At 42.3% G+C, this 20,986-nt stretch overlaps 2 protein-coding genes across 2 annotated transcripts in view; one reads left to right on the top strand and one right to left on the bottom strand.

The window, feature by feature from the left end:
- LOC119480982 (NACHT, LRR and PYD domains-containing protein 12-like) overlaps positions 1–2,543 on the bottom strand; it is a 705,305-nt gene extending 702,762 nt beyond the window's left edge. Inside the window, exons 1-2 of the mRNA XM_037757651.1 lie at positions 2,393–2,543; positions 175–346 (exon numbers count right to left, since the gene is read on the bottom strand). The gene's annotated coding sequence lies outside the window, so the exon portion shown is untranslated. The remainder of the gene's footprint in view (positions 1–174; positions 347–2,392) is intronic.
- eci2 (enoyl-CoA delta isomerase 2) lies at positions 2,523–16,547 on the top strand. Its single transcript, XM_037757662.1, has 11 exons — positions 2,523–2,683; positions 7,072–7,133; positions 8,450–8,553; positions 9,285–9,383; positions 9,516–9,707; positions 10,168–10,237; positions 10,710–10,812; positions 11,349–11,469; positions 11,888–11,977; positions 14,842–14,985; positions 15,853–16,547. The coding sequence occupies exons 1-11, from the start codon at positions 2,625–2,627 to the stop codon at positions 16,006–16,008; spliced, it is 1,200 nt and encodes a 399-aa protein (XP_037613590.1). The 5' UTR covers positions 2,523–2,624; the 3' UTR covers positions 16,009–16,547.
- Positions 16,548–20,986: the final 4,439 nt, after the last annotated feature.

Genomic DNA, 20,986 nt, shown 5'->3' with positions numbered 1-20,986 from the left:
TTGTTTTCTTACAGCAGGTTTAATGAGGATTATTCAGCCAATCACAACGTTGTGTTCACAGAAGAATCAAACTGTTGAGTTCATTCTAACATTTCTCTCCTCTACAGTCCACAGGGAGGAAACTGACTCAGAGACTTCAACAGTGAAGTAATGAAATGTTGGATTAACACTCACCCTGCTTCAGTCTACAGTCTTCATCCTTCTGCTCCGTCGACTCAAATGGCGTCTGGACTGACTGAACACTTCCTCTTTCAGGTTCCCTCCCTGTTCTCATGTTCTTACATCACCTGGATCAGCGTAACTCCTCCTCTCTCCATTTACAGGAAACCTTTGAGTTAGAGTTTATCTATGAGAGTTTGTGTGTGTTACTCACTAATCAGCTTTTTAACACGGTGTGTTTATGAGAATCTCTTTTAGCTTGAACAGGTTGAATTAAAATGAGTTTTGGTCAAATGTTATCTAATTTTTATGTTTAAATCATGTCAATAAATCAGTTTAGTTAAATACTAAAGTGCTTTTATAGTTTGTTTTTTCAGAATTATATGAGTAAGATTCTTCTGAACATCTGGAAGTTAAATTATTCTTTCTGTTGCACAATTAAAAACATTTCTGAGTTGCAAGTTTTTATCATGATCTAAACATAGTAGCCAGAAATGACACATCTTCCTTGTTCAGTTAGTACAACAAGAACCTACATTTTGAAATGTATTATACGTAAGTAGACAAGGTTTCAGCCATAAGTACCTGTACTGTCACAACTAACATTTATCAACATGAACACAGTGATGCTGATCAGAGAGTATCAATCTGAATTATGATTATCAGCTGAAGAAACACCTCACTGATATTCATTATTAACATTATACAGGACAACCTGACATTTATTGATCAGAGTCAAACTGTTACAACTAAATATACCATTAAAGTTGAACCCAGACTGAGCTGTCTCACCTTCAACAAGCTGATTACTTTAAACACGGAATATCTAATGAAGTAAACCACTAATGTAATATCATATGAATGACTGAATGCTAGAATGGTCATTTTTTTGTTATAAACTACCTCAGGTTACTTACAAAGCAAGTTTGTGATTATTAATAATTACTGTGTTGGAGGAAGTTTTCTTAGATCCTAAATAAATGTACTAATACCACACTCTGAAAATACTCTGTTACAAGTAAAAGTCTTGCTTTGAAAATGTTACTTAAAGGGACTGTCTGTAACTTCTTACACGTATAAATCACCCGGGTCGGTGTCCCATGCTCCTCTGCTCCTCTGCTCCTCTGCTCCTCTGCCTGCCTTCACTCACACACCACGCTCCTTCTCTCTCTCTCTCTCTCTCTCTCCACCTCTCACGTGCATGCTGCTCACTCCACACTGCAGAAGAGTTAGTTTAGCTCTGAGAATATCTAGTGAATGTTCAGTGGACGTTTGTGCAGAAATAACTGCTGCAGCTCCTCCAGACCAACAGAGGTTTCCCGTGTCTTGTGAAGTGACGGGGCTCCTCAGAGAGAAACGTTATCGTCTCCGACACCCGGTCGGAGACGATAACGTTTCTCTTCCTGCTTCAAGCTCGAGCCTGACGCTGACTTTCGTTGACTTAACGGCCACAGGTGTCGCTGTTAACAAGCAATTCTGATTCTTACTAACAGTCCCTTTAAAGGCCTACTTTTACTAAATCTTTTTGGAGAGAGAGAGAGAGAAGGAGCGCAGTGTGTGAGTGAAGGCAGGCAGAGGAGCAGAGTACAGCAGAGACTCCGGTCCTGGAGACCAAAGCTACGGTCTCCCCCGCGTCCTCCGACCGCGGCCAACACTGTTTAACAGCTTCACTAGATACAACCAAGAGGTTTTGGTGCTTCACTGGAGTTTGTGTTGGAGTCTGAGTCTGAACAGCGGAGACACACGAGAGACCATGAGACACACGAGAGACCATGAGACACACGAGAGACCATGAGACACACGAGAGACCATGAGACACCGACCAGCAATGATTTATACCTGGAAGAAGTTACAAACAGGAACTTTAAATACAATATACTTCAACTTTTCTGTATACTGGTCAGAATGAGCCAAGTATACTTAGGTATATTTTTGTTAAGTATTTCTCTGATGAGTATCATAAAGAGTAAACTCAAAGTATACCCTCTTATTTTAAGTTTGAAACTTCTTAGCATAATAGAATATGAATTACAGGTACAGCCCCTTAATTTAATTTATTATTATTTTCATGTATAATTTTACATATTTGATTTGTTCTTGTTCTGTATGCACCTTGTCCTTTTACTTGAATGCATCGATCTATGAGCCATGTTGTTTGTAAATTTGAATTTGTTTAATACCATTTATAAAAACGTTTTACAGAAGTGAACTAATTAGAGCAGGCTGGACTCACTGCATTATTAATGAGCCCTCGACGCCGATTGGATCAGATTAGCAGGCGCTTCGCTTCAGCCAATGGGAGAGCAGAGGAGGTCAGAGTGGGCGGGACCAGCGGTGTAAACATCAGCTGCTCGGTGGTGGCTAGGCTAGTTAGCTCCTCCTACCTGTCCTCTGCTGTCCCTCTGTCCTCTGTCCCTCTGTCCTCTGCCTCCTGCCGACCTTTGGACCTCTGTCTCCGGGTTTAAATGGCCGGCGTCGCTCTGAAGTTGTCCGCTCGCTGCTGGCGCTCAGTCAGACTCACAAGGTGAGCAGCCCGATGATGCTAACTGTACTCTAACTCTACTTCAGCTTTAGCTTTAGCTTTAGCTTTAGCTTCACTGAGGAGTCAAACAGCTCCAGAGACTCAACACTACAGCGACAAGCCAGCTTAGCTTAGCTTAGGTAGCTTAGGTTAGCTTAGCTTAGGTAGCTTAGCTTAGCTTAGCTTAGGTAGCTTAGCTTAGTTTAGTTAGCTTAGCTTAGCTTAGCTTAGGTAGCTTAGCTTAGCTTAGCTTAGGTAGCTTAGCTTAGTTTAGTTAGCTTAGCTTAGCTTAGCTTAGGTAGCTTAGCTTAGCTTAGCTTAGGTAGCTTAGCTTAGCTTAGCTTAGCTTAGGTAGCTCAGCTTAGCTTAGCTTAGGTAGCTTAGCTTAGTTTAGTTAGCTTAGCTTAGCTTAGCTTAGTTTAGTTAGCTTAGCTTAGCTTAGCTTAGCTTAGCTTAGCTTAGCTACCACTTGTCAGCTGCTGTGTGGTTGGAGCTAGCATGCTAGCATCAGTCAGCTGGTCTCAGACAGAGAGAGAGAAGCTGAGAGCTGTAGAGACTCTGTCTCTCTGTCTCTCTGTCTCTCTGTCTCTCTGTCTCAGTCTCTCTGTCTCTCTGTCTCTCTGTCTCTCAGTCTCTCAGTCTCTCTGTCTCTCTGTCTCAGTCTCTCAGTCTCTCTGTCTCTCTGTCTCTCAGTCTCTCTGTCTCTCTGTCTCTCAGTCTCTCTGTCTCTCTGTCTCTCAGTCTCTCTGTCTCTCTGTCTCTCAGTCTCTCTGTCTCTCTGTCTCTCTGTCTCAGTCTCTCTGTCTCTCAGTCTCTCAGTCTCTCAGTCTCTCTGTCTCTCAGTCTCTCTGTCTCTCAGTCTCTCTGTCTCTCTGTCTCTCAGTCTCTCTGTCTCTCTGTCTCTCTGTCTCTCTGTCTCTCTGTCTCTCAGTCTCTCTGTCTCTCTGTCTCTCAGTCTCTCTGTCTCTCAGTCTCTCAGTCTCTGTCTCTCTGTCTCTCTGTCTCTCTGTCTCTCTGTCTCAGTCTCTCTGTCTCTCTGTCTCTCAGTCTCTCAGTCTCTCAGTCTCTCTGTCTCTCTGTCTCTCTGTCTCAGTCTCTCTGTCTCTCAGTCTCTCTGTCTCTCAGTCTCTCAGTCTCTCTGTCTCTCAGTCTCTCAGTCTCTCTGTCTCAGTCTCTCTGTCTCTCAGTCTCTCAGTCTCTCTGTCTCTCAGTCTCTCTGTCTCTGTCTCTCAGTCTCTCAGTCTCTCTGTCTCTCAGTCTCTCTATCTCTGTCTCAGTCTCTCTGTCTCAGTCTCTCTGTCTCTCAGTCTCTCAGTCTCTCTGTCTCTCAGTCTCTCAGTCTCTCTGTCTCTCAGTCTCTCAGTCTCTCAGTCTCTCTGTCTCTCAGTCTCTCAGTCTCTCTGTCTCTCTGTCTCTCAGTCTCTCTGTCTCTCTGTCTCTCAGTCTCTCAGTCTCTCTGTCTCTCAGTCTCTCTGTCTCTCTGTCTCTCAGTCTCTCAGTCTCTCAGTCTCTCTGTCTCAGTCTCTCAGTCTCTCTGTCTCAGTCTCTGTCTCTCTGTCTCTCTGTCTCAGTCTCTCAGTCTCTGTCTCTCTGTCTCTCTGTCTCTCTGTCTCTCAGTCTCTCTGTCTCTCAGTCTCTCTGTCTCTCTGTCTCTCAGTCTCTCAGTCTCTCAGTCTCTCTGTCTCTCAGTCTCTCAGTCTCTCTGTCTCTCTGTCTCTCTGTCTCTCTGTCTCTCAGTCTCTCTGTCTCTCAGTCTCTTTGTCTCTCTGTCTCTCTGTCTCAGTCTCTCAGTCTCTCTGTCTCTCAGTCTCTCTGTCTCTGTCTCTCAGTCTCTCAGTCTCTCTGTCTCTCAGTCTCTCTATTTCTGTCTCAGTCTCTCTGTCTCAGTCTCTCTGTCTCTCAGTCTCTCAGTCTCTCTGTCTCTCAGTCTCTCAGTCTCTCTGTCTCTCAGTCTCTCTGTCTCTCAGTCTCTCTGTCTCTCAGTCTCTCAGTCTCTCTGTCTCTCAGTCTCTCTGTCTCTCTGTCTCTCAGTCTCTCAGTCTCTCTGTCTCTCTGTCTCTCAGTCTCTCAGTCTCTCAGTCTCTCTGTCTCAGTCTCTCAGTCTCTCTGTCTCAGTCTCTGTCTCTCTGTCTCTCTGTCTCTCTGTCTCAGTCTCTCAGTCTCTCAGTCTCTGTCTCTCTGTCTCAGTCTCTCAGTCTCTCTGTCTCTCTGTCTCTCTGTCTCTCAGTCTCTGTCTCTCTGTCTCAGTCTCTCTGTCTCTCTGTCTCTCTGTCTCAGTCTCTGTCTCTCAGTCTCTCTGTCTCTCTGTCTCTCTGTCTCAGTCTCTCTGTCTCTCTGTCTCTCAGTCTGTCTCTCTGTCTCTCTGTCTCAGTCTCTCAGTCTCTCTGTCTCTCTGTCTCTCAGTCTCTCAGTCTCTGTCTCTCAGTCTCTCTGTCTCTCTGTCTCTCTGTCTCAGTCTCTCAGTCTCTCTGTCTCTGTCTCTCTGTCTCTCTGTCTCTCTGTCTCTCAGTCTCTCTGTCTCAGTCTCTCAGTCTCTCAGTCTCTCTGTCTCAGTCTCTCTGTCTCTCAGTCTCTGTCTCTCTGTCTCTCTGTCTCAGTCTCTCAGTCTCTCTGTCTCTCTGTCTCTCAGTCTCTCTGTCTCTCTGTCTCTCTGTCTCAGTCTCTCAGTCTCTGTGTCTCTCTGTCTCTCTGTAGCTGGCTGTAGCCAGCTGTAGCTGGCTGTGACCTTTGCTCCAGATTCCAGAGCTGGAGGTGATATAAGCTGGTGTTCAGGCTGAAAGTCATTTCACTGTTATTATTATTATTATTATCATTATATATATATTATTATTTGAATGCTGATCTGAAGAAAAGGGAGGATTTCAAAATGAAATAGAAAAATGAGAGTTTCAGAGACTTTGTTTTCTCCATTCTGGTGACTTTTAAAGAATAGAACTAACAGAATAAGAAGTTCACTGCAACAGCAGTTTTAATCTCCAATACTCTTTAAAGGCTTTAAAGGCCAGGTAGAGGAAATCAGAGTTTTATTTCTAAACACATCATAAATGTGGTAAAACAATGAGAACATTAAACAGACTGAACGTTGTAGTGCTGGATTGTGGCGTTAGACCTGTTTTTCACCAGTTTTGAGTTCAGGATGTTTTTTTGGGCTCGGCTGAAATCATGACTCGATGACGCAGTGGAGCCGTCCTTAGCATAACCCCACCCGTCTTCAGAAACCTGGTTTCTGAAAGGCAACAGAGACAACAGAGACGCCCAGGAACATGACAAAGTGTCTGAGTATGGACCACCGGGACCACAAACGCACAGCCCTGGGTAGCGGCGAGGTAGTCCACAGAGTAGTTACACAGATTTGGTGCTAAATTTAACCATTTTTTACCACTGGAGAATTGATAAAAATGATCAGTAATCCTCCAAAATACCACATTAAGACACCAAGACCTTGAGGAACACCATAGAAGAAGTTATGCTGGGATTTGGTTTCAAAAAGTTTTGACATTTTGGAGATTTCTGCAAGAATTTGCATTTTTCTGCGACTGGATGGCGAGGAGCACTTGTGTTGTGTAAACTGCTCAGAAACACCCTTATTGTCAATATTTAAAGTTTTTCGAACATTTTACAGACTGTTCTTCTGCCTTTCTTCCACCTTTTGTTGGACATTTTTCGGATATTTTGGGACATTTTTTGGACTGCTCTTCCGCCTCTTTTCGATTTTTAAGCCCTTTTTTTCGAACATTTTTTTCGGACATTTTTCAGACATCTTACAAACATTTTTAAAAAATTGTTTGGGTACATTTTTCAGACTTTTTTTCGGATATTTTCCAGATTTTGTTTTTCAGACTTTTTTTCAGACATCTTACAGACTTTTTTTTTACCACTGGAGAATTGATAAAAATGATCAATAATCCCTCCAAAATACCACATTAAGACACCAAGACCTTGAGGAACACCATAGAAGAAGTCATTCTGTGATTTGGGATCAAAAAGTTTTGACATTTGGAGATTGGATGGCGAACACTTCTGATGTGTAAACTGCTCAGAAACCCCCTTATTGCCATCCTCTGAGGGCCCTAGGTCTCTAGTTTGTGTACTTTATACATTTATGATGATGACCGATTGACAGATTAATAGACCGGTGATATATAATGACAGTTTACCGTAGCTCCTGACGCTACACTCCAAATATGGCGACGCCACTGAATGCTCCGGGATTCCCGTTACCTATTGGGAGAGAAACATTTGGATCACTGCGTCCCTACAATCTAGCTGGGGAAAAGTTTCTTGTATACATGACATTTAAGAAGTCAGATGATTGCAGAAAGCCGACAGTAAGGCATCCCATTTAAGTGTACGGTCAGTAAATTTACTGAATATTTCTTCTCCTTCACCAGCTTGGCCAGATTCTCCACCATTCCCAGTCTGAAGTTCCACACCACGGCCTCTCCGATGATGGGTGAGTATCTGCTGAACACCGTCTCCTGGGTCCAGACGGACCCGTTCTGTTCTCATAGTGTGATATCTCAGATTTGTCACCAACGTCCACCTGGACTCAAGGATCAACAGATTAGTGGTAGTTTCTATTTAATTTATAATGTTTTATACTTCTGGTGAATATAATCCATCAATCTGATTTCCATAGATGTATTTTATATATACAGTTCCCTTTGTTAACACCTTATTTTGAAAAGCGGACGTAGTCCCACGTGTCTACTTCCTGTAACTTCTCCAAGGTGGTCTCTAGCTCTCCCGTCAGCTCCGTTCTCTTTATCCATCCATGGTCAGCTCCATCGGGGCCGTTTCAATGCAGAGAACACAAATGTCAGTATCTGGTTGCTCTACAGTCGTAGCGTCGGCACATTTGACCACGGAGACGAGAGCGACAGCCGGCTCCACCGCCACGTTACCGCCATACCATAACGTTACCACCGTACCATAACGTTACCACCATACCATAACGTCACCGCCATACCATAACGTTACCTCCATACCGTAACGTTACCACCATACCATAACGTCACCGCCATACCATAACGTTACCACCATACCATAACGTTACCTCCGTACCATAACGTTACCACCGTACCATAACGTTGTCTCCACACCATGACGTTACCTCCACACCATAACGTTACCGCCATACCATAACGTTACCGCCATACCATAACGTTACCGCCATACCATAACGTTACCGCCATACCATAACGTTACCTCCATACCATAACGTTACCGCCATACCATAACGTTACCGCCATACCATAACGTTACCGCCATACCATAACGTTACCGCCATACCATAACGTTACCTCCATACCATAACGTTACCACCATACCATAACGCTTCCCGCTAACTTTATCGCACTTTTTTTGCACACACATTTTTCAGACTTTTTTTCTGACATAATTTATTTCGGCTTTTTTTGGACATTTTTTGGAGCCATATTTCGGGCATACTTTGGCATTTTTTCGGACATATTTTCGAACACATTTTGGCCTTTTTAGAAGTTAGCATGCAGCTTCAGTCGTGATGTCTAGCTCTGCTTTTCCTGTCAATGTGTGAAACCCAAAGTGTTTCCCTCCTTTACTGGATGTGTAGTGTTTACCACGCTGGATTTAACATGGGAGGGTGCAGGTCGTATCCACGACGACCCTCCAATGTTTTACACTCTCTTAGGTTTGTTTTGGTTGACGGATACGGAAGTGATATGATTATCACTATTAGTGATAATAATGATTGTGTGTGTGTGTGTGTGTGTGTGTGTGTGTGTGCAGGTGCGACAGTGGAGCAGTTTCAGGAAGCCAAGAACAAAATGTCGGCGCTGAAGAACGACCCGGGCAACGAAGTCAAACTGAAGATCTACGCTCTTTTCAAACAGGTGGGAGATGTTCCAGATGTTCCAGATGTCACCGCCGGTGTTTCACCTTCATGTTTGCTTCGTATCAAACACTGCAGTACATACAGCAGCGATGCCCCTAGTGGACACCAGGAGAACAGCATGTATTAGAGAGAGAGAAAATGGCTCAATCCGGTGTTAAAACTAAAGTGTTGAAGCCAGGGCTCGAGATTTAAGCCTGATATGATAAAACGATGTTCAGATACACTGCAACGGGAAATAAACTGGGACACATTTAGAATGTTTACGTTTAAAACCGTGTAAATATTGTAGATTTGTGACATCACAAATGGACAGAAATCCTAAACGGCTTGTTTCAAATGCACAGTTTCGCATTTGGCGTTGGGTCTCTAAACTATGGTGTACGGTCTAAGACCTGCTCTATATATATAAAGCGTCTTGAGGTAACCTCTGTTATGATTTGATGCTATATAAAAATGAATTGAATTGAATATAATTGAATTGAATTGAATCCGGGCTGTGTGTTTCTCCGTGGATTGAGTGTTTTGATACTTTCACAGTATTTATATATTTCACTTAAAGCTGCTTTATAAGACATAAAAATCTCACTTTTTACAACATGGGACCTTTAAATAAACACAGTACCTGTCAAAGTTTGAATTATTGTAAACGTGTACAACTGAGTCTAATGTTGAAGGATCATGGTCTCGGTATATCCAGCAGCAGTTCATTGATCCTTCCTCCTCCTGCAGGCCACTCAGGGTCCCTGCAACACCCCCAAACCAGGCATGCTGGACTTTGTCAACAAGGTGAAATGGGACGCGTGGAAATCTCTGGGCTCCATATCACAGGTACCGGAACCTCCAGGATCTACTCCAGGTTACTATTGTTACGGCCCGACCACGAAAAGTGCCGGGCGAACCTATTGTTTTTGTAAAGTTTGGGGTATAAGACAGAACCCTGACCGTCTTTGTGTCACTCAGGATGAAGCCAGGCAGGAGTACTGCGACCTCATTGGCTCCCTGGCGGCGGCAGAAGGAGGAAGCTCCGCCCAGGTGGCTGCACAGCCTGCTGGGAGCGGGGCGACGTACGAGACGCTGTTGCTCACCAAGGAGGATGACATCACTACCATCAAACTGAACCGACCGGCCAAGAAAAACGCCATCACTACTGAGGTACTACTTTATTCTTGTAAAGTTACGACTTTATTCTCGTATAGTTATGACTTTATTCTCGAGTGTTTAGTGCAGTTATGAAGAATCAGAACATTTAACTTTTTGAATATGAATTTAATGAAGAAGAAATATAGAATAGAACGATTTTAAAGTATAAATTCCTCAACAGACTCAAATTAAAGTTACTTTGAGGAACTTTTATCTGGTTATGAAACAGTCTGTTGCCTCTATATGACCCACATCAGCAAACCAGACTGTCGGAGTGGAGGTCGGCTGTTTCTATAGAGTTATCAACACAGAATGAAAGTTCCTTGTTGTAACTCAGTTTCTGGAGGTTTATAGATTTTAATGACGAGTCAGTTTTTAAACGCAGATTAAATAAATTGTTGATTTGTCGATGTCTTCGATGCGTCTCACAGCGACCGGCCTGTTCTCATGTTACATCTCTCCTTTCTTTCAGATGTACAACGACATTATTGCAGCTCTGGAGCAGGCGGCAAAAGACGACTCCGTCATCACTGTTTTTACTGGTACACACACACACACACACACATACACATACACACACACACACACACACACACACACAAACACAGCTGAAAATAGTGTGTTTGGTCTGATGCAGTGTATTCTAATGTCTTCCTGTTCAAAGACCCCCAGACTGCGGTCAGCAACCTGCGTCTCTTTAGCTCCTCTCCAGCGGCTCCCTGTGGACTTTAAAAATGGAAATGAATGACTGTTCTTTTCATAAAGTTATAACTTTATTCTCCTAATATTACAACTTTTTTTCTCGTAAACTTCTGACTTTAATACAATAATAATAATGATAATAATTACAATATGCTGAAAGGTTATTATGGGATTTTTGCCCAATGATGCCAAAGATATACTGCCTTCTGCCGCTTTAAAGGAATATTCCACCAAACACAGCGAGTCAGTAAATCAGTGAACGTGGTTTTCAGATGTTCTGGTAACGTTGAAGTGGGACTCTCTTCACTGCAGGTGCCGGTGATTTCTACTGCAGTGGAAACGACCTGTCCAACTTCACCAAGATCCCCGAGGGAGGGGTGGAGGCCATGGCCAGAAGTGGTGGAGATCTGCTCAGGTGATTGGTTCATTGATCGGTTGATTGGTCTGATCACGAGGCAGAGCCGTAGACGTGGTGATCGTGTTTATTTTGTCAGTGACTTTGAGTGGCCGGGCAGCTATGCTGTGTGCAAGATTATTATTATTATTAGTAGTAGTGCCGTCAAAGTTAACGCCATAATAACACATTAACACAACTTGTGATTTTTAGGTTGTAGCGGCTCAGTTTTAAAGCTAGAGAGAAGATCCTGGTATCATAGTAAACTAGAGAACCTGATGAATCCATCGGTACCAACCAGGTCAGACTAGCTGGTCCTGAAGGAGGTTAAATAACGCTACGAACTTACACTAAATTTAGTTTTTTTAAAACAATGTCCAAAAATGCCCATAAAAAGTCTGAAAAATGTCTGAAAATGTTCCAAGAATTGTAAAAAAAAAAGTCCAAAAATAGTCCAGAAAATGTCCAAAAGAAAGGCGGGAGAAAAGTCCGATATTGGTAATCATAGTAAACAGTTTGTGACTCTTTGATTTTATTCCGTGTTTTTTTCTCTACAGGAAGTATGTGAAGGCGTACATTGACTTCCCGAAGCCGCTGGTTGCCGTGGTGAACGGACCGGCTGTAGGAATCTCAGTCACAGCGTTGGGACTCTTTGACCTGGTCTACGCTACAGACAGGGTACTCACACACACACACACACACACACACACATGGACTGGTCTTTATAGAAGAAGAACCATCTCCTGTGTTCTGAGAGGTTAAACTACTGTTTTTATGAATGGAGTCTGGTGGCTTTGAAGAGAGCGATATAACAGCTTCAGTTCCCCGTCAGAAAGGTTTGTCTGACGGCGAGGTGAAGACGTGAAAATATCCTAAACATGGAACACAGGAGTTCACATACTACCACACTTCTTTCAGTTACTTCCAAACACATCACAGCTAGCGTTGACTCAGCTAGCGCTAGCGTTCACATTGTTCATAACCGTATTGATTAACTCACGCAGGTTTAGTGGTGAGTTTTATACATCTGGCCCAGCTGTTTGTTTGAGTTCAGGAACCAGTTGATGACGTTAATCAGCGACTCTCTCTCCGTCAGGCCACCTTCCACACGCCGTTCAGTCAGCTGGGTCAGAGCCCCGAGGCCTGCTCCTCTTACACCTTCCCCAAGATAATGGGCAACGCCAAGGTACTCGCACCGACACGCATTGTAAACTGAACATCTTCAGCTTTTCAACTTTTGTTTGCAGTTTTCTGACCTTTTTATAGACCCCATTTAGTGATGACGTCATGATGAGGTCACGGTGTTAGCTGGAGGCTAACCAGAGGAAAGACTGGAGGCTAACGCTAGCAGTGGGCTAGCATTAGCTGGAGGCTAACCAAAGGAAAGACTTGAGGCTAACACTAGCAGTGGGCTAACATTAGCTGGAGGCTAAACAAAGGAAAGACTGGAGGCTAACACTAGCAGCGGGCTAGCATTAGCTGGAGGCTAAACAAAGGAAAGACTGGAGGCTAACACTAGCAGCGGGCTAGCATTAGCTGGAGGCTAAACAAAGGAAAGACTGGAGGCTAACACTAGCAGCGGGCTAGCATTAGCTGGAGGCTAAACAAAGGAAAGACTGGAGGCTAACACTAGCAGCGGGCTAACATTAGCTGGAGGCTAACGCTAGCAGTGGACTAACATTAGCTGGAGGCTAACACTAGCAGTGGACTAACATTAGCTGGAGGCTAACGCTAGCAGTAGGCTAACATTAGCTGGAGGCTAACACTAGCAGCGGGCTAACGTTAGCTGGAGGCTAACATTAGCTGGAGGCTAACGCTAGCAGCGGGCTAACATTAGCTGGAGGCTAACGCTAGCAGCGGGCTAACATTAGCTGGAGGCTAACGCTAGCAGCGGGCTAACATTAGCTGGAGGCTAACGCTAGCAGCGGGCTAACATTAGCTGGAGGCTAACACTAGCAGTGGGCTAACATTAGCTGGAGGTTAACACTAGCAGTGGACTAACATTAGCTGGAGGTTAACACTAGCAGTGGGCTAACATTAGCTGGAGGCTAACACTAGCAGTGGGCTAACATTAGCTGGAGGCTAACACTAGCAGTGGGCTAACATTAGCTGGAGGCTAACGCTAGCAGTGGGCTAACATTAGCTGGAGGCTAACCAGAGGAAAGACTGGAGGCTAACGCTAGCAGTGGGCTAGCATTAGCTGGAGGCTAACCAAAGGAAAGACTTGAGGCTAACACTAGCAGTGGGCTAACATTAGCTGGAGGCTAAACAAAGGAAAGACTGGAGGCTAACACTAGCAGCGGGCTAGCATTAGCTGGAGGCTAAACAAAGGAAAGACTGGAGGCTAACACTAGCAGCGGGCTAGCATTAGCTGGAGGCTAAACAAAGGAAAGACTGGAGGCTAACACTAGCAGCGGGCTAGCATTAGCTGGAGGCTAAACAAAGGAAAGACTGGAGGCTAACACTAGCAGCGGGCTAACATTAGCTGGAGGCTAACGCTAGCAGTGGACTAACATTAGCTGGAGGCTAACACTAGCAGTGGACTAACATTAGCTGGAGGCTAACGCTAGCAGTAGGCTAACATTAGCTGGAGGCTAACACTAGCAGCGGGCTAACGTTAGCTGGAGGCTAACATTAGCTGGAGGCTAACGCTAGCAGCGGGCTAACATTAGCTGGAGGCTAACGCTAGCAGCGGGCTAACATTAGCTGGAGGCTAACACTAGCAGTGGGCTAACATTAGCTGGAGGTTAACACTAGCAGTGGACTAACATTAGCTGGAGGTTAACACTAGCAGTGGGCTAACATTAGCTGGAGGCTAACACTAGCAGTGGGCTAACATTAGCTGGAGGCTAACACTAGCAGTGGGCTAACATTAGCTGGAGGCTAACGCTAGCAGTGGGCTAACATTAGCTGGAGGCTAACACTAGCAGTGGGCTAACATTAGCTGGAGGCTAACACTAGCAGTGGGCTAACATTAGCTGGAGGCTAACGCTAGCAGTGGGCTAACATTAGCTGGAGGCTAACGCTAGCAGTGGGCTAACATTAGCTGGAGGCTAACACTAGCAGTGGGCTAACATTAGCTGGAGGCTAACGCTAGCAGTGGGCTAACATTAGCTGGAGGTTAACACTAGCAGTGGGCTAACATTAGCTGGAGGCTAACGCTAGCAGTGGGCTAACATTAGCTGGAGGCTAACGCTAGCAGTGGGCTAACATTAGCTGGAGGCTAACGCTAGCAGTGGGCTAACATTAGCTGGAGGTTAACACTAGCAGTGGGCTAACATTAGCTGGAGGTTAACGCTAGCAGTGGGCTAACATTAGCTGGAGGCTAACACTAGCAGTGGGCTAACATTAGCTGGAGGTTAACACTAGCAGTGGGCTAACATTAGCTGGAGGCTAACACTAGCAGTGGGCTAACATTAGCTGGAGGCTAACGCTAGCAGTGGGCTAACATTAGCTGGAGGTTAACACTAGCAGTGGGCTAACATTAGCTGGAGGCTAACGCTAGCAGTGGGCTAACATTAGCTGGAGGCTAACGCTAGCAGTGGGCTAACATTAGCTGGAGGCTAACGCTAGCAGTGGGCTAACATTAGCTGGAGGTTAACACTAGCAGTGGGCTAACATTAGCTGGAGGCTAACGCTAGCAGTGGGCTAACATTAGCTGGAGGCTAACGCTAGCAGTGGGCTAACATTAGCTGGAGGCTAACGCTAGCAGTGGGCTAAAGCTCCACATCTAAATGTCCTCTGTGTTGTTGTCTGAATCCAGATCTCAGACATTAGAGATGAGTAACTGTGATTGGAGCTCTAGAGCTACAATATCAGAGAAACGTGATGCTAATATTTATAACGAGTAAATGATGCTAATATTTAGCCTTCTGCTAACAGCAGCTAACGTGAGCCGCTAGCTGCTGTTAGCAGAAGGCTAATCTAGGCTAAAAAAGGACAATCTAGCTGTGGAAATGTGCTGATGTACTTTCTGTCAGAAGCTGTAACGTTGTTTAGTTTATATGGAAGATCAGACTGAACCAGTAATAACCCCCCCCCGTCCGATAGGCCAGTGAGATGCTGCTGTTCAATAAGAAGCTGACGGCGGTTCAGGCCTGTGAGGTCGGTCTGGTCACTGAGGTTTTCCCCGACAGCAGCTTCCAGTCGGAGGTCTGGACCAGACTGAAGGCCTACGCCAAGCTGCCTCCCAACGTAAGCACACACACACACATAATGTTCACTTTTATGAATGAAATTATTACTTTTTGCACATATCTGTCATTGATCTGTGTTGTTCATTGATTTACAATAATAAATATAAACATACATTTACATAAAGCAGCATATTAGTCCACTCCCATGTTGATAAGAGGATTAAATACTGGACTAATCTCCTTTAAGGTTCATTTAGAACAGATAAATAAATGTGCGATTAATTTGCAATTAATCACGAATAACTATGCAAAATGCAAGAAAAATAAAAAATAAATGAATTAAAAAAAAGAAATACATAAATAAATAAAAGAGAAAATTAAACAGAGTAAATAAATAAAGAAGCAGAAATAGAAAGAAATATATAATATTTATATGTAAATAAAGAAGCCAATTAAAACTGAGATATCAATTTATGTCACATTTTATCAATTCATTAATGACTACATTTATTTTTAATATTATTTTGGCATATTTAATGAGTCAAGCATTTTTAAATAAATATAAAATAAATTAGCAAAATGTAAAATAAATAAATAATAAATACAAAAATAAATAAATAAATGTAAAAATTAATAAAAATAAATACATAAATAAATAAAAGAAAATTAAACAGAGGAGAAAATAAATAGAAATAAAAAATGTATATATATAAAAATATATTTGCATAAAGCAGCATATTTGTCCACTCCCATGTTGATAAGAGGATTAAATACTGGACTAATCTCCCTTTAAGGTTCCTTTAGAACAGATAAATAAATGTAGGATTAACTATTTAATCGATTGACAGCCCTAAAATACATAATTGGATCTGAATAGAATTTAATTAAATGTAATTAACCGCCTCCGTCTCTCTCTCCCCGTCAGTCTCTGGCTTTCTCTAAACAGCTGATCCGGTCGACGGAGAAGGAGCGTCTCCACGAGGTGAACGACGTCGAGGTGGAGCGTCTGACGGAGCGATGGATGTCAGACGAGTGCTTCAACGCCGTCATGAGTTTCTTCCAGGCCAAGGCCAAACTCTGAGACCTCTGAGGAGGAGGAGGCGTGGGGGTGTGGAGAAATAAATCACTTTAAAACGTTAGAAGCAGGTCAGTCCTCCAACTCCGACGTCGGATCATTCTTCTTCATGGTTTTCATTTGGACTCATGCGAGAAGCTCTCAGACAAACAGATTAGTTCTTAGATAGTACGCACGAGTGATTTAAAGATAAACTTGTTGCATTCACTACTGGACTTCCTGAATGTGAATCTAACTGAGCACTTCTCATTCTTCTCTTATTTCATTTTAACATAAGTTGACTCACCGAGCTCCGTGTTGGTAACCTCTAGTAACGACTGCGGAGCTCCGCTGTGAGTTTTAGTTGTTTATATCTTTAGCTGCGTACAAACGTTTGGAAGCTGAGTTACGGAGCATTCACACCAAGCGCCAAGCAAACCTTTACAGAAAGTCAATGCGTCGCAAACTCAAGAAATTCGCTGTGTCGTGAAAGCGTTGAGAACTCAGATTGTCTCTCACGTCCTGACGTCGCTGAATCAGATGTTTGGGGGGGGAATATTGCAATAGTACATCATATCTGTACAGAGACCGGAGGAAACCACAGACTGTCTACGGTAGAAACAACAACGTCTCTAGACAACGTTATATTGATGGAGCAGCTGCGTTGCCTGGCTCTGATTGATCCAGTCTCCATTCAGAAAACAAGCATTTTAAAAGTTGTCTGCTTGTCGTCATGGTAACAGACATGACAAAGCATGAATTCAGACGTTTTACTAATCGGCATCATTATGTTGTTATTTCGGCATCATTTTGGTCTGTTTATTGATATTAAATCTGTTTTATTTTGGGTTCATACCGCAGTAGAGACGTGTGGCTGCTAGATACAGTCAGTGTGATGGAACTGTATGTGAACACAGCTCGCCGCCGGGTGACGTTATGAACCCAGACACAACGGCGTTTGGTTTTCTGACATATCTGCAACTTCACCAACATGTACAGAGCAAGGAAAAGTTGTTGGTATCCATGGAGACGAGCTCCTCCTCCTCCTCTCCTGCACGTCTAGAGGCGAATGAACACATTTGCTTCTCTATTGGTGTGACTGCGACGAACAAACCTGCCTTCGTCCTCGGTGTTGTCCGTCTGACTGTGAACTCACGTCACGCTCTTTAACGTCTCATGTTTTTCCAGCGTTGTCGTCATGAAGGAAACAGGAAGCACTCGGTTTGTATTTGAAGCTCTGTCGATAATTAAAGTGCCTTAAACACTTTGTGATATCTGTCAGAGGGTTTAAACTCTTTGTCCTCTTTCTCTCATCACTCTGTCCGATCAATAAAAGCAGACTTTGTTCTGATTCAAACTTGTGTTTCGTGTAAATATTTAGTCTGACAACAAAGAGTCTAATGCAGTGAGTGCAAGTATTAGGATCATATTGAGGAAAAAAACATCTGAGATTTACTGAATAGTCAGTCATAATATTACAAGAAAAAAGTTGTAATATTAGGATAATAAAGTCATAACAGTAAAGGTGTGAACATCTTTAATCTTCTGTCTGACTTCAGCTAATGAATATTCTCCTCATTCATTGATCTGCTAATTAATTAATTAATTATAAAAATGATCTGGATGTCTATTATAAAGTTGCACTGATGATTATAATACCTTGTTAAATGGTTAATAAATACTTATTAAATCATCTATAAACACTATTTAGACAGATTAATGGTTAATAGCTGGTTTCTGCTCATCTATGTAATGTTTATATATATATCATTTCTTTAATGTTTACAAATAATAATAATAGTAAGAAATTTCATATTACACAAACTAATGATAAAATAAAAAGAATATATTATTAATAATTAGTAAACATTAATTATCATGCCATTGTTTAACAGTAAAATAACTATATTAACTGTAGTTTAATTAACGCTCAGTTTACCATTTATTATTGATGATTATTATAATGTTTTGCAAATACAGACAAGAGATTATTAGATTAAACAATTAAACACGATTAACTAACGTACAGTATGTATTCTGTATAATATGATACGTAAAAGTATGACTAATAATAGGCTACATTAAAACATGAGACTGAATATAACAGATGTGATGTAAATATTAGAATGACATAATATATAGAACTGTGACATTTATAGTGTATAGAATAAGAGTTAAAGAGCATTTAAAAGAATAGATATATAAGCACGTAGTGTTCCAGCTGATCCACCAGGTGGCAGCACTCACCTGGACATCAACCTGTACTTTCTACTTCTACTCCTCTACTCCTCTACTCTACTCCTCTACATCTCAGAGGTAACTCTTGTCCTTCTTTACTACATTCATCCACAAGCCAGCAGTACATGAAGTCATTAAAAGCAGCTCCACCGTGATGAACACATTAATCAATAATTATAATACAATGAGTTAATGTATCTTATTCTGCATGATGACGTACTAGAAGTACATTTTGATGATAATACTTTTGTACTTTTACTTAAGTAAAAAGGCAGGAATTAAACTTGTAGCGGAGTATTTCTATGCTGTGGTACTAGTACTTTCACTGCAAGTTAATCTTCCACCGCTTCTACCCAGAGTCGCTCTAATTAACCACGTGATCCCAGACGATGTCTAATGGTTCTCTAATAGTTAAGGTTAGGCATTGACCTCTAATAGTTAACACATTGACCTCTAATAGTTAAGGTTAGGCATTGACCTCTAATAGTTAACACATTGACCTCTAATAGTTAAAACATTGACCTCTAATAGTTAAGGCATTGACCTCTAATAGTTAACACATTGACCTCTAATAGTTAACACATTGACCTCTAATAGTTAACACATTGACCTCTAATAGTTAACACATTGACCTCTAATAGTTAAGGCATTGACCTCTAATAGTTAACACATTGACCTCTAATAGTTAAGGCATTGACCTCTAATAGTTAACACATTGACCTCTAATAGTTAACACATTGACCTCTAATAGTTAAAACATTGACCTCTAATAGTTAAGGCATTGACCTCTAATAGTTAAAACATTGACCTCTAATAGTTAAAACATTGACCTCTAATAGTTAAGGCATTGACCTCTAATAGTTAACACATTGACCTCTAATAGTTAAAACATTGACCTCTAATAGTTAAAACATTGACCTCTAATAGTTAAAACATTGACCTCTAATAGTTAAAACATTGACCTCTAATAGTTAAAACATTGACCTCTAATAGTTAAGGCATTGACCTCTAATAGTTAAAACATTGACCTCTAATAGTTAAGGTTAGGCATTGACCTCTAATAGTTAAAACATTGACCTCTAATAGTTAAAACATTGACCTCTAATAGTTAAGGCATTGACCTCTAATAGTTAAGGCATTGACCTCTAATGGTTGAGTTTAGTTTGTTGGGCAGCGGGTCCTTTGCGGTTTACCTTTTACAAACGTAGAAACGTAGTATTTAGTATTTTTCTTTCAAAGACAGAAGAGGAAGTTAAGGACGATCGGGTGTTTTAAGAATGAATTGGATTTGACGTTTTGGACATAAAACCTGTGTGACCTCGCTCTGCTCAGGAAGCAGGACGGACTCATCCCTCTGAGTTGTGACCCCTGCAGGTCGCCGTACTTAATCTCCATTGTTGTCAGATTTAACAATGCCGTCCGGAGCTCTGGGACGTCCAGCCGGGTCCGCGGAGACCTTTTAGCTCTCCTGTATTTATGAGGGCCGTCTCAGAGCTTTTCCTTTTCTTTCTCTTCAGTCTGAAACATGTCGTCTCTGCAGCCTCCCCAGAGCACCGAAATACAAACCCCCGTATAAATCTCAGCTCGGCCCCCCGCCAGGATCTGGACCGTATGGAGAAATAAGATCCGGCAACCGGTGAACGTACCCGTCGCCGCGATGACGAACACCGCCGGGGTTCAACGTCTGCAGGAGAATGAACACAGAGCAGGAAGTTTCCAACATCCAGCTTCAGTGAAGAATCCAGGATCTCAGGTGCAGTCTGCGTTGGTCCAAGGGGCTCCCTGAACCCCCTAGAAATGCATCTATACTTTTTATAACGTAGAACTTAATTAATGTAATGATCAATAATATCGATCTGCCTTCGTATAAACCAACGAGATAAGAAGATAGATTTGTGTTCTTTTATTCTCTTATAGCCTGATAACATCGGACACTCTGTCCACACCGTTAAATATGAACTTTCTGTTACTTCACGTAAACAAACCATCAGACTGGAGACGTAACCACGTAAAACATGGTGAGTAGTTCTCGCTGTCTATCCGTCAAGTCTATCGTTTACTTTTAGTTTCACACGGGACATGTGTTTCAACGTTGTGAAATGATAGGTTAGTTTTAGGCAACAAAACTACTTGGTTAAGGTTAGAAAGAAGACCATGGTTTGTGTTAAAATAATAACGTAACAGCGTAACGTAACAGCGTAACGTAACAGCGTAACGTAACAGCGTAACGTAACAGCGTAATGTAACAGCGTAACGTAACAGCGTAACGTAACAGCGTAACGTAACAACGTAACGTAACAATGAATTAGGGTTAAGTTATGTACATAACGTAACAATGTAACTACCATAAGGTTAGAAAAAAGATCATGCTTTGTGTTAAAATAACGTAACAACGTAACGTAACAACGCAAAGTAACAACGCAAAGTAACAACGCAAAGTAACAACGTAACGTAAAAACGTAAGGCAACATCAAAACGCAACATCGAAACATAACAGCGTAGCGTAACAGCATAACGTAGCGTATCAGCGTAATGTATCAGCGTAATGTAGCAACGTAACGTATCAACGTAGCGTAACAACGTAGCGTAACAACGTAGCGTAACAACGTAGCGTAACAACGTAGCAACGTAACAACGTAGCAACGTAACAACGTAGCAACGTAACAACGTAACTACAGTAAATAAATAAGAACCGCTCTTAGCGGACTTTCTTAACAGCCGTAAAGTTTGTCGTCCAGCTGATAGTTTGTAAGTGGCTTCCAGTTAT

This window comes from Sebastes umbrosus, chromosome 21, assembly GCF_015220745.1.
Source record: "Sebastes umbrosus isolate fSebUmb1 chromosome 21, fSebUmb1.pri, whole genome shotgun sequence".
Lineage (NCBI taxonomy): Eukaryota > Metazoa > Chordata > Actinopteri > Perciformes > Sebastidae > Sebastes > Sebastes umbrosus.
Note: the sequence above shows the minus strand (reverse complement) of the source record. Positions and strands in the feature narration are given on the sequence as shown.

What these genes read in the sequence shown, in the direction of transcription:
- eci2 (XM_037757662.1), top strand. Translation starts at nt 2,625, where the DNA reads ATGGCCGGCGTCGCTCTGAAGTTGTCCGCTCGCTGCTGGCGCTCAGTC. An exon ending in CGTCATCACTGTTTTTACTG is followed by an intron (nt 10,238 to 10,709) that starts GTACACACACAC and finishes TCTTCACTGCAG; the next exon opens with GTGCCGGTGATTTCTACTGC. An exon ending in AGTGGTGGAGATCTGCTCAG is followed by an intron (nt 10,813 to 11,348) that starts GTGATTGGTTCA and finishes TTTTCTCTACAG; the next exon opens with GAAGTATGTGAAGGCGTACA.